This window comes from Primulina huaijiensis, chromosome 10, assembly GCF_012295235.1.
Source record: "Primulina huaijiensis isolate GDHJ02 chromosome 10, ASM1229523v2, whole genome shotgun sequence".
Taxonomy (NCBI): Eukaryota; Viridiplantae; Streptophyta; class Magnoliopsida; order Lamiales; family Gesneriaceae; genus Primulina; species Primulina huaijiensis.
The window spans coordinates 16,832,227-16,849,237 of record NC_133315.1 but is presented as its reverse complement, the minus strand read 5'-3'; the positions used below and the strand labels follow the sequence as shown (position 1 = coordinate 16,849,237).

The 17,011-nt window shown below is 35.2% G+C and overlaps 1 protein-coding gene and 1 pseudogene across 6 annotated transcripts; one reads left to right on the top strand and one right to left on the bottom strand.

Annotated features, from left to right (window-relative positions):
• The first annotated feature begins 449 nt into the window (after positions 1 to 449).
• On the top strand, positions 450 to 4,617 carry LOC140986312 (tetraspanin-10-like; annotated as a pseudogene).
• On the bottom strand, positions 4,393 to 15,637 carry LOC140986311 (uncharacterized). Of its 6 annotated transcripts, none has more exons than XM_073454474.1 (19): positions 15,397 to 15,637; positions 13,409 to 13,518; positions 12,863 to 13,021; positions 12,548 to 12,613; positions 12,365 to 12,454; positions 11,926 to 12,231; positions 11,684 to 11,781; positions 11,124 to 11,159; positions 10,394 to 10,514; positions 10,056 to 10,292; positions 9,233 to 9,328; positions 9,088 to 9,153; positions 8,893 to 8,931; positions 8,683 to 8,817; positions 7,738 to 8,099; positions 6,833 to 6,926; positions 6,111 to 6,245; positions 5,385 to 5,479; positions 4,393 to 5,074 (listed from the first exon to the last, which is right to left on the bottom strand). In XM_073454474.1, the coding sequence occupies exons 2-19, from the start codon at positions 13,505 to 13,507 to the stop codon at positions 5,047 to 5,049; spliced, it is 2,262 nt and encodes a 753-aa protein (XP_073310575.1). In that variant the 5' UTR covers positions 13,508 to 13,518; positions 15,397 to 15,637; the 3' UTR covers positions 4,393 to 5,046. The 6 variants fall into 6 exon arrangements, with proteins under 6 accessions (XP_073310575.1, XP_073310576.1, XP_073310574.1 ...); XM_073454475.1 differs by having other exon boundaries at positions 15,410 to 15,637; XM_073454473.1 differs by having other exon boundaries at positions 15,457 to 15,637.
• Between the last annotated feature and the right edge of the window lie 1,374 nt (positions 15,638 to 17,011).

Genomic DNA, 17,011 nt, shown 5'->3' with positions numbered 1-17,011 from the left:
AAAAAAGAAGCTAGGATTAACAAGCAATATGTAATTCATAAAAATGATAAGTACAAAATAAGCACAAGTAAAAAAATAGTAGCGAGAATAAATAAACATTATTATATCCATGTGACACTCTCCTTGGATACATGATTTTGATATATTTTATCACATTCATTAAATGAGTGTCACCTCGACGATGAACACCGTGGGTGGACACAGTAGTTAATTTTTGTAATTTTTATTTTAATAATAATTTAATTACTTCATAAACTATAAACTTAATTATATATATATATATATATATATATATATATTATAGTTTTTTTTAAAAATCAGATAATTCCCGATCTGAATGTGAAATAAGGTTTTAGACATAAAAATAAAACCCGAAAACCCAACCCAAAAAACTCGAAACCAAAAAAACCACACCCATGGCCATGAGCATGGGCCACCCTGCGAGGTAGCCATGCCATCATTTTTTGACCTTCCGAGGCAAAGAAGCGTAACGTACTCAAATCTTAAACTGATATATCACCACATTCCCCTATCTCTTCACCCACGCTTGTTTCGTCTTGTTCTGTTTTTTTACCAGAAACCTGTTTTTTTTTTTAAACCAGAAACCATGTGAAAATGTCTTTTATTTTCCGAAACCACCCTTCCTTGCGGAGCCTGAATTAGCCCTCAATTTTAAAACACCTGTCACAGAAAAGCAACAGACGAAAGGAAATCCCTTGTTTCTCCTCCTTTTTGCATATCTCCAACCCCCTTTTTCTTGCTTGCACTCTGCAATATTTCATCTTTCTTCGTTGCCTTAAATTCTTGCAAAGCTTTCATCGCGTATTTGTGAGTGTCGGGTTTGTTTTTTCTTGAAAGAAAAGAGTTGGAGAGGGAAGGGGAAAAGGCATCATGAGCTCAGGGATGGGAACAAGCACTTTCATAATCAAATGGACAAACTTTCTGACTATGGTAAAGAGCTATGTTAAATATGATACCTTTTAATCTTGTTTCTTAGTTTTCTGCTGCATTGCTTATTGGTCTTTCTTTTTGGAAGGGAGTGTCATATTTTCTATGAAAGGGCTTTTGATATTTTGTCCTTTCCACTTGTCTACGAATTAATTGCCTGTAAATAGGTTTGGTATATGTTTTTTTAATTAATTTTTATGTTTACGATTTCCTCGTGTTAATTTCAGCTCTAATTTATTGGAAACTGAAGCCGTTTTCTAAGTCATTAGAATCGGCTCTTCAACTGCTGCGAAAACTATGGTTTTAGTTCATCAAACCTAAAGAATTTTTTTGTGTCTTTAATCACGGTTAAACATCGGATTTCCAATTTCCAATGTCTTCCTTTGGTAAATTCTCATTGTTTTTTTCATACTTTATGTCTGATGGGGGTTCAATTAATGTTTTTTAGTGTAAATTGTGAGATGCCGGTCGAATAAGTTATTTCTTGCTGATGTTATCATACAAGTGTCAAGAATCCGAATCGTAATAGAAGATTGGCTTCGTCATTCCTATGTAGTTATTGGCCGTGGCCGTCATAGGTTTTGGTGTGTGGATGAGCACTCATCATGACAGCTGCAAGAGATCTCTTATACTCCCTGTTATAATCCTTGGTGCTCTAATCTTTGTAGTGTAAGCTTCCATTATTATAGAGTTTCTGCTATTTCTCAAAGTGGACAAGGAATTGTACTATATCTTCTCCAAGGTTACTTTTTCATTTGTGTTTCTTATCTGTTGTTTATACAGATCAATAACTGGATTTTTTGGGAGCCTTGAAGAACAGCTCATTCTTGTTGTGGATTGTATCCTTAGCACCATGAAATTTTGTCATGAACCAATAATGTCTCGATGTACTTTTGTTTTGTTTTTCTTAGCCTTTTACTTGCAGTATCTCATTTCGCTTTGCATCATTTTGTTGGCGATCTTGGTCTTCACAGTGTTGGCGTAAGTACTTGTAACGTAGACTTTTTTTTTGGGAGATTACAAATAACGACTTTATCTTGGGGTATTTGAAATCTACTGCAATGCTTGTTACAAATGCATCAAATGGTGGGAGAAGAACTTGAATTTCATGGAATTTTTTAAATACCCAAACATACACGATAGATTTAGACATGGATTTGAAATAATTTGACCAATAATTTTGTAATGTAATTGAAACTGATAAGAGATACAATATATTATGCTGCACTTGGATTTATAGATTTGGATTGAGAAGCTTATTTGATTGAAGAATTTTAAATGATTCAAATTTTTGAGAATTTGAAATCCATAGTTGATTCATGAGCAAGTTAAAAATGGAAAACAAGGAATTTCACATTTATGTAGTTCAAGAGCATCCAAGCGTGGATAAATTGCATTTGGATTGAAAAATTTTCAAATCCATGATTCATCAAATCCTTGGTATATATTCGGATATAATTGAACTTGAATTTCAAAGATAATTGTAATTGGATGTTCCCATGGGCTAAGAGTTTATTGGTTTTGTATAGAGCTGGGGCCTAATATTGTTTCTTCCTATAGTATAAGAGATGAGTGGCTCAATTATATTCAAGAAAAATAGAGGTTTAGTGCAGTCATTGTGGCCAATAAATTATCTCAGTGATGGAGTAGTTAGTTCTAAGATTAAGATCGTGAATTGGATCGACACCGAGTTTTGATGATCTGCCACACAATTGCAAAAACGACCCTATCTGTTTGCTTATTTTTGTAGGAGTTCATGTTTATCCTTTATATGGAATAAAATCAATTTGCAGCCTCCCCTACCATTTATTTTACCAAATATTTATTACATATTTCCTTCTGTATCATGCCTCATAATTTTACGCTAGATATACCTGTTTTATGACGTCTTCTTCGCTGTCTATTTTTTCGTAGGTTTATAGTAACAAATAAAGGATCTGGTCATACCGTAACTGGACTTAGGTAAGGCAACTCACAGTGTCTTAATTTGTGCTAATTCTAACACTTGCGTCCTCATTCCATGGATTGTGCACTGTTTCCTTTTCTGCTAATGCCGTTCAGACATGTTTATTCCTCATCAATGAACACAACTAGACAAAGGTGGATCCAAAAATTTAGTTATTTGGTTTAAGCATGTTTGAACTATGTAGTTGTATCTAAATATAAAAATACAAGGGCTTAAGCATTCATAGAAGATGCAAGGGGACTTTTAACAAATGCTAGGAAAAAGAAAGTGACAGAATAAACTCGGTGGGAGCTATTGAGAAAATACACGAAATTAACACATTTCTTTCAAAGTCTCAAGGGTCCTTGTGAAATTAGAAAGCCGAGCTAGAAATGTTACGCCCTTGCATGTAAATCTGTTTGGGTGCATTTTTGCATGTCCTTTTGCTATGTGCTTTGGTCCACGATCTTGGTTTTGTCCGAGAAAGTAACAACTTGGTCTGTCAGATACAAAGAATATCAACTTCAAGATTACAGTTCCTGGTTTCTTAAACAAGTGAGCATCCGTTCTTTTCTCTATCTCAGGACTTAAAAAAATCAGAAATAAAGTTCGATTCGTAGATTTCACAGCATGGGAATTCAGCATTGTTTCCATTTTCTCCTACATTTTCAGCTCAACAACTCCCACAAATGGGAGCACCTGAAGAGTTGTCTTGTCAAGTCCAGTGACTGCAACCACCTATCAAAGAAATACAAGGTCTCTCTCTCCCTCGCGTGTAAATCTGATGTCTCTTCATCGTCTTTTTACTCTAAATGGTATCAAGTCTTTGAGCTGTTTACTGCAGACTCTCAAGCAATTTAAATCAGCAAAGTTAAGCCCCATTGAAGCTGGATGCTGCCGTCCCCCATCTGAGTATTTCCTTTTTTCTTTTCTTTATTTTAAAGCTGACGCTCTTTCTCTTAACATCCGTCGTTCTTAGATGTGGTTATCCTGTGGTGAACGCCTCATTCTACGACTTGAGCTTCCATCCAATCAGTTCAATCAAGGACTGTAAACTTTACAAAAACTCCATGACTATGAAGTGCTACAATTGCGACTCCTGCAAGTAAATGAAATTTACCTGGGTATTGTTCCGCATTTGGTTCGTAAGAAATTCTAACGAGTCATTGCTTACTTTTTTGCATCATTATGAACTATCCAGGGCCGGAGTCGCACAGTACATGAAAACTGAAAGGAGAGTGGTTGCAATCTTCAATGTTATTCTGTTTGTTGTTTTGGTAAAGCTTAGTCCTTCAACATTTTCGTGGCATAAATTCAGAACCAGTCACACAAAAGAGAAACTTCAACATTTTTATTATATATTACCCGCCGGCCAAAAAATTTAGTTAAGATGAACTACTTGTTTTATGTTTATTTACATTGACTAATTTTTTATTTGCCCATGTAACATGTGGCGAATATAATGATCTCGTCTTACTTCAAATGCTTATGTTTCTTCAGTCAATGGTCTACTTTGTGGGATGCTGTGCAAGACGAAATGCGGCCAAGAATCGCTCTAAAGTGTGAACGATGCAGACGCGTGGATCATTTTATATCTAGTTAAATCAGCATTCTTCATTTGAGATTTTGAAATATACAAAATCTTGTATGAGAATGTGATAAAAGAAACACAAGACATCCAGCCTGAATGGGATGCCGGGATCTAGCAAGTAATTGAAAGCTTGCTGAAATTTGTGCAAACAGATTCATTTACTCAAAACATGTTATATCAATAAATTGGAGCAGCCTTCATCTCATTGAACCAAGTAAAGAAAGCTAATTAATTACAAAAATGGATTTCAAATAACGAAAAAGGTATATCCGTAAATAAATAGACTTGAAGTCTGAGGGGGAGTGTGTACTATTATTTCTTTCTGAACCCTTAGTAGAGTCTTTATTTTAATCACATTCCTTTGGGAATACTCTGATTAGCCACTCTCTGAAGAAGCCCCCCCTAGAATGCAGGTTTCTCCTTGAAGACACCAGCAAGTCCACTTGTTTTGCGATAATCACCCAATCCCAAGTTCCACGCATAATTAAATAGTCATAAAAAAAATTTAATCCAAAGGCGAAGCTCACCCGGAAGATGCAGAATTTCAAAAAATTTACAAGCTTCACAATGGCAGAATACTTTCACTAACCCTGCACATGACAAGTAATTGATAAGGTACCAAAAGAGGAACAATAACCTGATTTTCATTAATTCTATAAGATTTCGGAGCTGGAAATAACGCCAAAAGTTAAACATCAGCAACCATACTCATGAAATTTGTGTTCTTAGCCAATTCAAATTTTGATTTAAATTTGACGACTCAACCAAAGCAAGTTAGAATACCAGAAAAACAAAATTTCAAAATAACCAAACGAAAAATTGGAAAGGTAGCAAGGCCCATAAGATGCACCAAAATGCACAGAAAGTATGTATTACCACCTTCAATTTGTCATCCCTCACCTTCCCGGCACCACTCTGTAGTTAAGGATAAGATCTTCAGGTTTCTTCCATATATATGTCCGAACAGTGGCCAAGCTTATTTCTGGAGGTAGTACCTGGAAAACCACCAGATTTCACTCAAATGAAAAAGATGTGACTTTCTATCTAAAACTATGGAAAGAGATGATAAAGAAAAAAATGTGGAACAAAATATAAACACACAATGAGATTCTATGACTGCCCATATTCATGATAAAGCAAAGAACAAATTGACGTATCAAAAGGAAAAGAGAAATAAGATCATTACTATAAATCATTGTCTGTGACTGCCACATATTCATGATAAAGCAAAAGAACAAATTGACGTATCAAAAGGAAAAGAGAAATAAGATCATTAACATAAATCAATGTCGCATAACCTTCTTACATGTGCAAGAACCATAAATACAATCAATTTCTGTTATTCGACAGTGTGACACAAGCAGTTCTGAAGCTTCTCTGAAGCTAATACAAGTCCACTGGAGGCCAGTAGAAAACAAATAAACAATTGATTTTAAAGAAATGAACGAATCGCTGTTGAACAACATTTGCAAAAACATTCCGTACACTTCATTTTATTTTAATTTATTCTAGGGATGCTTCCTCCCATTAAACAAGAAACAAACTACATTGGAAAAAATAATTAACAAAGGGTATATTTGATTGTTCGGTATTGAGACCAATGTTCATCAGATCTCATAAACTTGCCTGATTATTGCACGAGATCTCTATTGAAGGCTTGAGTTTTGGCCAAGGTTTCAATCCAGGGGAAAATACTCCATCCGAATTTATGCTATCTACCGGCTTATCAAGGACCATCTTTTCTATGACATAGTTGATAACCTAGAAAAATAAATCATAGAAACCATTCACTAGTGAGCTTTGCTACAATTTTAAAAGAACAGTATCATTCATTAACATAACCACACAGCAGAATATCACATAAAGAAGTAACCGCTTGAAGCACCAAACAAGATTTGTATTTAGCTCATTTTCGAGGAAGTAGAAGGTTCTCCATTTCTAATCAATACTTCACTTTGCTATATAAACTACTTCAAGATTTTGAAAGTATTTACGCTTTTGGCAGCCTGATAATCTAATAACATAAAAATATTGAGCTACTCCAAGGCGACACTATGCTGTAAAGTACAAATAAAGGATTCATGCTTGGCGATATAATCCAATTGAATTTAGTGGCATTCATAAAATTATATAAATCTCGAAACTTATATGGAAGGTGATATTTCAATTGCCAGACTGTTGATTATACATGCATAAATTTTTAGTAGAATCCTTGACGATTTAAGCTTTAGATCATAATACATACGAAAAAATAGAAGTGACACTATATATCTATATCCATATCAACAAGCTACAACATTTTTAGGCCAGTTTTGCAAGGACATGAGCTACCCAGTGACAACTCTTACTTTATGTACTCGTAAAATGCGAGGCGCACTAAGTTTTCCTTGTGTAAGGATTTGTACGGTGGAGCCTTCACACGGGTGCAAGTAGAAGCTACACCTGCAGTAAAGAAAATTTGTATGTGAGGAATACTAGAAGGATTTAATGCCAGAAAATGAGAACAAAAAGTGAAAATCATGCGACTCCTACTTCCTCATTTTAATATTACTATTTAGTCCTATTCAACATCATAAAGAAATGCAAAATCCCCCCCACCCGGGGAGCGGTAGCCACAAAACGATATTCTGCGAAACACAATTTCAAAAAGAGAGGATGAGGGAGAGTTGTGGTATGAATGCATACCAAATTACAAGTTAAAACACACAATGACATAGGGTCAACCAAGATAAATAAGTCAAATCAGGCATGCATAGAAAGTTTAAAATTATAACATCTTAAGATCAATTACTTGAAATCCCCCAGGGATGAGACCATATATTGAACAAAACTCCAAGCAGAAGAGCTTGTCAAACAACAATCAAAAAGAAAACTAGATCATGGTTTACAAACACAAAATGTAAAGAAACAGTGAAAGAGACATCTAATGGACATTCCAAAGAATCTGCATAATGATTAGATCCAGAGCATAAATAATATGTGAATCACCACAAAATATCCAGAACGAAAAAGAAATAATTAGGTTTTTTTCTTCAAAAAGTGAAAAACGTCTTTCTAAAGTTTATTGAGTTCCATAGGAATGAACTAATCAGGAGCAAAAGCAAGGTGTCAAAAAGTTCTCCATGCTTTTTAACAGACTTGCAGAGACACCTAGCCTGAATAATTTTTTTAAAAAAACCAATCTCTACTGGCCAGGCACTTTAAAATACAACGAACCATTCCTAACAGGAAAGAAGGTTGTCTTGAAGATTACTTGGTATTTTCTCTTGGAGGCAGGCGATTATTCAGCACACAATCAATAACCCACCACGGTAAGTCTTTCTCATCTTCTGTCCCATCCAAGCTAGTAAATTTCTTTCTCCATGGGCCACCTACGGAGCCTTCGGTGACGATGGAAGGAGGGTAAGAGCCAGAAAATTCAAATGGTGGATAAACCATAGAATCACTTTCAGCAGTAACACCCCCTTCAAGTCGAGATAAGGCTAATGTCCTTGCAGAAATCTCCTTTACAGGTGGAATTTCTCCATTAACTGGTGATTGTGATCCCAATCTGTGCCTTCTTTTATTTAACCAATGAACCAACAGGCCATTAAGGGTTTCCCTAGCCAAATTAACCTATATATTCAAATAGGTCATATACATTTGAATTGAAATAACAAGGACAGATTTAACAAAATGATGACCTACATGGTCTTCTAATTACACATCAATTTTGAATTTCAACACAAATACAGAAAAGGGATAATTCCTGGAATTGAATGATGCATGCATGGGAATAAATGGTTCAACCGAACCAAAATCACGCAATCAATCTAGTATCAATACGCCACAATAAAGTTGATCCGAAAATAACCATACTAAAATTTTAAAAACATAAAGAAAATCATCACAGCTGGAAGATATTTAGTCTGTTGTGGTTTGGCAAATTTTCAGTACAAAGTTCATAGTTTGGATTCAGTTTTGTCTCATAAGGACTTCCATCTTCTTTGTTAGTTTTGTGATGTCTTGTAATTATTTGCCAAATTCTATGGTTTTAAGTTTTTTGTAGTTTCCTATATTCCTTACATTCCTATTAACAGTTTCTCTCTTAATCTTTCTCTAAAAAATATAAGTAATATCTACAGATTATAAGGTGAAGACAAATATGTAAATAGAGAGCAGAACTTTACAGGGGAGTAAATTCTTTTTACGAAAATACCTTGTCATCCTCTGGGTTCCCATGAATACCGAGATCAGCAGAGTACATCTCAGCAGAAAAGCATTGCGGGGTGTCCAAATGTATAGATAAGCTACCAAGCTTCGTATCCACCGTGAACCATGCAGGAATACTAACCTGAACAAGAAGACTTAAGTCAAATGGCGTGGATGGAAATTCCAGATGTAAATAACACAGAAAATTGATCAATACCATCTCAAACAACTCTTCTTTCTTTTTCTCAAATGAAACCTAATGATAAAAAGAGAAAAGTCAGAAAGTGTCGGGAAAAAACTGGCACAGAAGAGACTGGTGAGGGTTAAAGCTATAGGAGGATATGTTTACGGATCGCTCCAAAAAGACAATCTGAAAAATGCAAGAGTATGAAGTCCAAAGAATATCACTAACCTCTCCATAGTTTTCGATAACGACACCTTTTGTAACTTCCCATAATTTCACTGTACCAGACGTGTCCTTGAAAAGACAACTCAACTTAGTTTAAGAAAGTAGATTGATAAAGTCACAAGTTTATGGAAATAGAATGTCAAGTTACCTTGGTCAGTACATGTCTTCTATTGTTTAAAATCTCATGTTGCACTATTGCTGGGGTTCCGTGAATAGTAAAAGATGGTTCTCTATATACAGGAACCTAGACCATCAATTAAAAGTCAGCAGCTTAATATGGAAATTATTCTACTCAATTAAAATAACCTAGTGGTGCCAAAATGTCATTTTAAGACGAGCACAGACCATCAATCTAGAACAACCTTTAGCATATTCAAAGCCACACAGGAAAGAGATGCCACAACAACAAAAAAAGAGATCAAGAACATGAAGTTTCCTCAGTCAGGAAGAACACAGAGATTATCTATTGCAAGCACCGATAAATTCCAACTCGCAGAACTAAAATTCAACAGAGTATGAATACTCCACAAATTTTAATGGAACATAAGCAAATCAGTTGTGGGTAATAAAGAGAGAAGAATGTAATGAGAAATCAATTATTGGCAGATTCCTCATCAGGCAATTCATTCTTTCTTTATAAGCCAAAGTTCTCATTCTGTGCCCAGTTGACAAACTTTCAAGCTCTACTATTTTAGTCCAGGAATCACGAGGGAAGATACATCAGCAACACTTGAATTTTGGCTAGAAAACTGTCATGGTTGGCAACAAGTCCTAAGCTAGAAAAGCACTCGAGTCTCAATAATTTGATTTTTTTTTTCAGATAACTAGAAGCAGTGATCTCTACCATGCTGCATTTTGAATTAAAGAAAAAGTAACTTGAAAGGTATAGACCCTTCCACCAAATTGCACAATAAAAGTTCGAAACTCTCTGCTGGAACATTGGGGGGTTGGGGCAAAAGAAACCAACTCACAGGTGTAGAGCCTTCCACTGAAACCCTTGCCCTTGAAAATGACAAGTTCCCTGCTAAAAATGAACCTCCTCTTTGAAATACTTTCAGTGGATTGTGCACTTCAGCTGGCCACTTATGTAAAGTAGAATCTGTGGTAGCAACCCATATACCATCCTCATGCAATGCCAGTTGTGATATAGGATGTTCTTTTGTACAAAGTAAAACACTCTCTCTTGTAGCCAAATCTGTGAAATACAACTAAAAGTGCAAACTGAAACCTGTCAGAAGAAGACCAAAAGAAGAAAATATAAAAGCAAATGAAAATCTCAGCATCGCTAGAATTGAAGGCATGCACTCACGGAAAGATCTCTCCCACCGCTATAAACATGACTAAATGTTGGAGTGCTCGCAAGCGCCCAGATGGAGTCTGTGTGCACAGCATAGGAATGAACACATCGCTGCTGACCAAGATCCCATAACCTAGTATGAAGAAACAAAAGAAAAATGATGAACATGGTAAGATTTTATCCATTAAAACGCTAGAATTCCTCGACATGATATGCAGAGAAAATGAGAATGCAGAACATAATGAGTATATAAGATGAAAAAATTCAGGAACCATTTGGAAGATACAGGACCATGAAACAAAAGCCCTGCAAATGGAATAGCTAAAAGATCTGTCACATAGATATTTTAATAGAAGAAAATCTCGATGCTGCAGTCAAAATCTCATATGCTAATAAGTTTCGATGTAGTCACAAAATTGGATCAAGCCACATATCTGGCTGAATCCACAGGTTAGAAATAAAAAAGTTTCTTTTATAACAGCATATTTAAAATCTTTGCAAGAATTCCATAATCACTCCTGCAAGACAACTCTAAATATTTCTCTTCAGTGAGTTCACCCCAATCTAACAAAGGTTTTCCAAAACTTACTGCCAACGGAGTTCAATCATAAAGAAGCAATAAAATAAAATTTTACAGCGACCAATAGCCAAAGGTCATGGACAGCACAACATAAGTATACGTTGCTTTGTGGCTTTATTGATGATTTCTGAGGAGATTACGACTTACAAAACACATGCATACCTGATCATAGAATCAGAGGACCCAGATAAGCAATACCTGCATGTTGTAAGATGATAACATTATTAAATACTAATTAATTTTAATTTATGATTGCAGGAATACAAGATATAGATACAAAGAAAAATCTAACTGGAACAAAATGGCTCAAAAACCTAAGGAAGGCGGTTCATCTTACTCAGAACTTAGAAGAGAAAACCCGTGGAACATACAGTTTAATTTTTCTATCACCTTTGATTTCAGTCAAGAAGAACAAGACGCTAAAGAAATTCCGCAGACAATCATGATTGCTTAGAGGTGAAATTAAAATTGCTCCCAAAATTACAGATAACGGGAATCAAATTGATGAATAGTTGCAGCACCTGAAAGATTAACAATAAATAATATCAATGCTAATAACCAGAATGATTAGGTTCTAGCTGACACTGGCTGCACCTAAGCATCCATGCACTTCCAGGCTAACTTCAATAAATTTTGTCTACAAACTGTTGTTATAAATGTGATTTCCAATATCAAGGTCCTTGCAAGTTGTAAACGAGCTTAATGGAACCTATTCAACGAACCTGCCGGTAGAATCCAACAGTAGGGCCCTAATATTGTCAGTGTGCCCCTTCAGCTTCATAGTTTTTGAACCAGTTCTTGAGTCCCAAACACGAACTACCTATAAAATTCATCATATAAAACTGAAACCGTTCCAAGATGTGATGTCAGCTAATGATAATATGGACTTATTAGGAGGAAATAGCACTTGTTCAGTATCAGTAAAACACAATGAGTTTATCAACGAAAAAACAAGCCATGAAACCTTTTCAGTTCCACCAGAAACAAGCAGTGTTCCCCTGTCATTCGTTGCCAATGCATAAACAGACTCTTTATGGCCTTTAGCAGTAACTGGAACATATCCTAGACTTTGACTGGCATGCACAGAAATATTATTGCTTGAGCCGATGGGCCGAAGAGTTGTATTTGGCAAGGAGGAAGCCAAACCGTTAAGACTTGTTGAACAATCATCATCAGTCACATCAGTTGATTTAGAGGTAGGAGCAAGTGCAGCTTCAAGATCCCATACAAAAACCTCCCCACCAAGGCCACCAGACGCAACAAGATTACTCTGTAATGCATAAAAGTGAAGATCGTAAACTGCTTGAAGGCACCCATACATCATGCCTCATTGTACTTATCACAAAATGGATCAATATTCTCAGAACCAAGATTTAAAAAAAAAATCTGCCAGAAAATAATACATTTTTTTCTGGTGTAGCAAGGCAAGTGACATAGTCTGCATGCTGCCGTAACGTCCTGACACATGTTCCTTCAGACGAGCCATTCCATACCTGATATTTGATGAAAATATGAAGAGTTCTGAAAAACAATGTACGAGGAAAGTTTGATTTATGACAAGCCATAAATGCAACAGAGAATCAAACCTTAACAGTCGCATCTGAGGAGCAAGAAACTAAGGTGTTACCACCTGTCAGAACAGCATCGTTGACCTGCCCAATCAACACAAGAAAACATAAGAGCACATCGCCCAGATTTAGCCTCAAAACTTAAAAGATAAAAAATCCTAATTTGAAAAAATATTAATACACTTGTTGAATTCACTATCTAAAAAGACCATCGAGCTCTATAACTACTTATTTATGTTGAGTAGAAGCACTAGTGATGACATCCATGATTAAAGCCTCAAACCTTCAAAATCTCATAAAGATTAGCATGACCCAAAGATGAGAATGACCTACCCAGTCGACATGGGACTCAAATGTAGCAGAGCATGTAGCACCACTTTCAACCAATGCCCATCTCTTTAATGTACCATCACGACTGCCAGTAAAAAGATAATCACACCTATCTGGTCCGGTTGAATTCAATATTGCCAAGCAGTTAATTCCAGCACAATGCTGCAAATAAATAGAAATAACTGATCCCTCTAGCATTACAGATATCATTATGTCAAAAATATATTTCATATTCAACAGTGATAAAATACCAGAGATGACGAGGACATTTTCTTGCACAATGAAGAGATGACAAGACATCTACCAGCATAGAAAATATAAACTATGTTCAACCAAAGTTTGATCCCCCCATAAATATGTATCATACAACAAGATTTAAAGCTAAATCGGGTTTTATGATATATTTGAGGTTGTCTAACTCACATCACAAGCACAAATTAAAGAAAAATTGGTTAAACATAAAAATACACAAGCAATAAACCTCTACTATCAACCTCTTATGAATTACCAAACTAAGATAGCACGCAATTTTAAAACAAAAAGAATCACCTTTGATCCATCTACATCGTTTAACACATATGAGAACCTCTTTTCTTTGCGTGTTCGAACTGAAGCAGATGCGTTCCCTGCACTGCCAACACGGTGCATTGCGAAAATCCCTAAAGCAAATATTAGTTGATGATTGCTGAATAAATTTCATGGCTTTTCATTGCATAAAAAAATTATTTAAAAATAATCTACTTGTTCTGAAACAATGAACAACTAACTACTAACGAATAGAAGCATAATCAATGTTTATTCATTCAAATTTATCCAACTTTATAAAAGCAACGACAATGATAAATGAGTGTTAAAACCAACCAAAAAATGCCATTTTATGCATCATCAAACTTATGTAAAAGTCATTCTAGATTGGGTGCAATAGTTGTCTTTGCTTAGTAGAGCGATCAAACCGTGGTGCTTGAGCTGTTGTGCGGTTTAAAATATTTGAGTTGTACCATTATCACCAGCTATAGCTTTTAGTAAAGCGGTAAGCACTCGGTTCTACAATTGGCATCAGAGTCAAGGTCACGAGTTCGATTCCCATTAATTGTAAGGAGTGCAATTATTGGGAGGGAGATTGTTGGGTGCAATAATTGTCCCTTCTTGGTAGAGCGATCGAACCGTGGTGCTTAAGATGTTGTGCGGTTTAAAAGATTTGAGTTGCAACATTACCACCAGCTATACCTTTTGGTAAAGCGACAAACGCTTAGTCCTAAAATTGGTATCAGAGCCAAGGTCACGAGTTCGATTCTCATTGATTGCAAGGAGTGCAATTATTGGGAGAGAGATTGTTGGGTGTAATAATTGTCCCTGCTTGGTGGAGCGATCGCACCATGGTACTTGAGCAGTTGTGCGGTTTAAAATATTTGAGTTACACCATTACCACCAGCTATAGCTTTTGGTAAAGCGACAAGCGCTCGATCCTATAGATTTCATTTTCTTAAGCATAATTGGAACGATGTTTATGTCAAATTTTATACTTTTGAGAACAAAATGACCAAAATGCATTTGCAATTGAATTGCTAAACTAGGAAAAGTATCATTAGGGGTTTTATTCAGATTTGCATGATTTCCCTCGCACCCTTCACACTATTGTCTTAGAAATTTATTGATAAAAAAGAGCTTACTAGTTTCTCAAAGAAAAAAAGTGAAGGAACAAGGCAATGTACATCGAAGAAAAGATGCACACATCCGAAAATGCTTAACATCTACCATCAATGATCAGTCTAAACTATGGCTCATAAAGGAGCATAGAATGTCATTCCATTACTATGAAACAAAACAAAGATTAATCGTAGCACCTAAAGATTCTAGCTATACAGCATACGATTCTAGATCTAAGTCCATTACAAATGACAGAAAATTGTTGAACATGAATTATGAACCCATGATTTGTACACCGAAATATTTTAAAAAATGTTATGCAATTAATCAATCCAACAATAGAAATATAGAATTGTCAAGAGCAGAACTAAACTGCTTCTATTAGCGACCCATGTAAGCAGTCTCATCTCAAAACAACGGGGGCCTAAACTTCTCTATCCGCAATCCATGGAAGCAATCACGACTCGAAAGAGATGCTTGTGGATCTTGAAAGTCTACGGTCATGATTGAGTCACTTGACTCAATTAACTAAAGGCAGCTCTACATTCCTCGGTGTGCATGAAGTTTTATTTATTTCTTTTAAAAACCCATTTGGGAGATCAAGGAAGACACTCCACTCCTAAGGTCACAAGGTCATGAATAGATATCACTAATTTAGTCTTTGCACTGGTTTTTCGGTTTCCGGCCAGAGATAGCACTCTTCTCCAAGTTTTTCATTTTCACGTGCCATTATCACACCCCGTGACAGCTCTGATGGATACGGGCTGCAAGCTATAGCTGCAGACACCTCTTGCTCTTAGTTAAGTTAGCGATTAAGCTCGTAAGAAAGAAAAAAAGTATACGAAAATTAACACAAAAGCAAGGATACGCTATGATGGTAGAGGTCTCACCGGTGTGCAAAACGAAGTAGAAGTCAATAAACAAAAAAAAGAAAATCAGAGGAAATTTGCCTTCTCCAAAATATTCGATGGATGAATTCCGAGTAAGGAGATTCAAACGACGGTGACCCGGCGGCAGGGCGACAACTCTGAGGCGGCGAATCGACGGCGTAGAGTGACCGATGTAGGATGGGGGACTGAGTCGGGGTGGGATAGGCGTGGTTACCCGGTTGATTTTGTTTTTCTTTTAATATACAATATATAGTTTATGCACACTATGATTTAAGAAAAAACTGATAGCGATTTAGAGTTATAATTCTAATAAAAAAAACAATTTTATCATAAAATTTTATTAAATGATAAATATTTTTATATATTGAATAAAATAATACCAGTGATTTAAGAAAAAATGATAGGAAAAGATGGATTAGTGATTTAGTAAAATATATTTTTATAATATTTTTATTAAATCAGAACAATATTTTTATCTATTTATTTAAAATAAATAAAATTATTTCTGGGAAATTTTAACTATTAATAATAATATAAAAATATATTTATTTTATTTTATCACATATTTTTCCCATATAATTTTTTTTATAAAAAAAACAACTGAAAAGAGGATATTACTAATAATGAGCATGACTAATATAAAATTGATTGAAAAAAATTAATATAATCCGGAGGCTCAATCCATACTAGAGGTGATCATATATTTTTAAAAATCATCTGAATCATTCAAATCGAATTGCACCGCACATATTTTTGTAAATTTATTTAGAAAACTCGATTAAAAATAAATTATTAATTGCATCACATTTTATTGTGCGGTAACAATTTTTTTTAATAAATTGCATCAACTACACTCTTATTTNTTTTGAACTATTAAAAAAATCACACCAAAAACATTTATTATTTACTCATATCAAGTTGTTAATAATATAGATATATATAATTAAATGATTATTAATTTTTTGATAAGAAAAACTTGTAATTTTATTGATCTGAAGTAAGTTTTTTTTACAAGATCTTTTAACCAAAACGAAAAATTCTCGTGTTCCCGTATGGTATGAGAGTGGGAAGGAAAAACAAAATGAGTAATGGTATGTGCAATCACATTTGTCGATCTAGGCACGTGGAACAACTTAGCTTTTCGAAAGTGGCTCAATAAGTATCTAACTTCTGTGGAAATTGCATCATTGTAGCTACGATCTTTCTCTGGACAAGTGATTGTTTGCACCACCAAGAGTGAGTTTGTAGAGATTTGTTGAATCATTAATCCTCGATCTTGCACCAATCTGATGCCCTTACGTATTGAGACTAATTATGCATAAACAACCATAGGAGACTTGTCGATGTTCATACCAAAAGCAATAACAATATGTCCATGCCCCATTTACCACAAGGTGACGGAGACCAAATTTTCCTGCCCCTATGGCCTGAATATGTGACCAAAGACTTGGAATTCAACGATCTAGATATATCTTAATACTCTCACCCTTACCAATTCGCCAACTTAATCATTTCTTTAGTATCTTTCGATTCCACATCAATGATCTTCATATGTATGATGAGTTCTTGAAATGTTCAAAAGTGAACCGAGCACTGAGAGATTATACATAGTTTT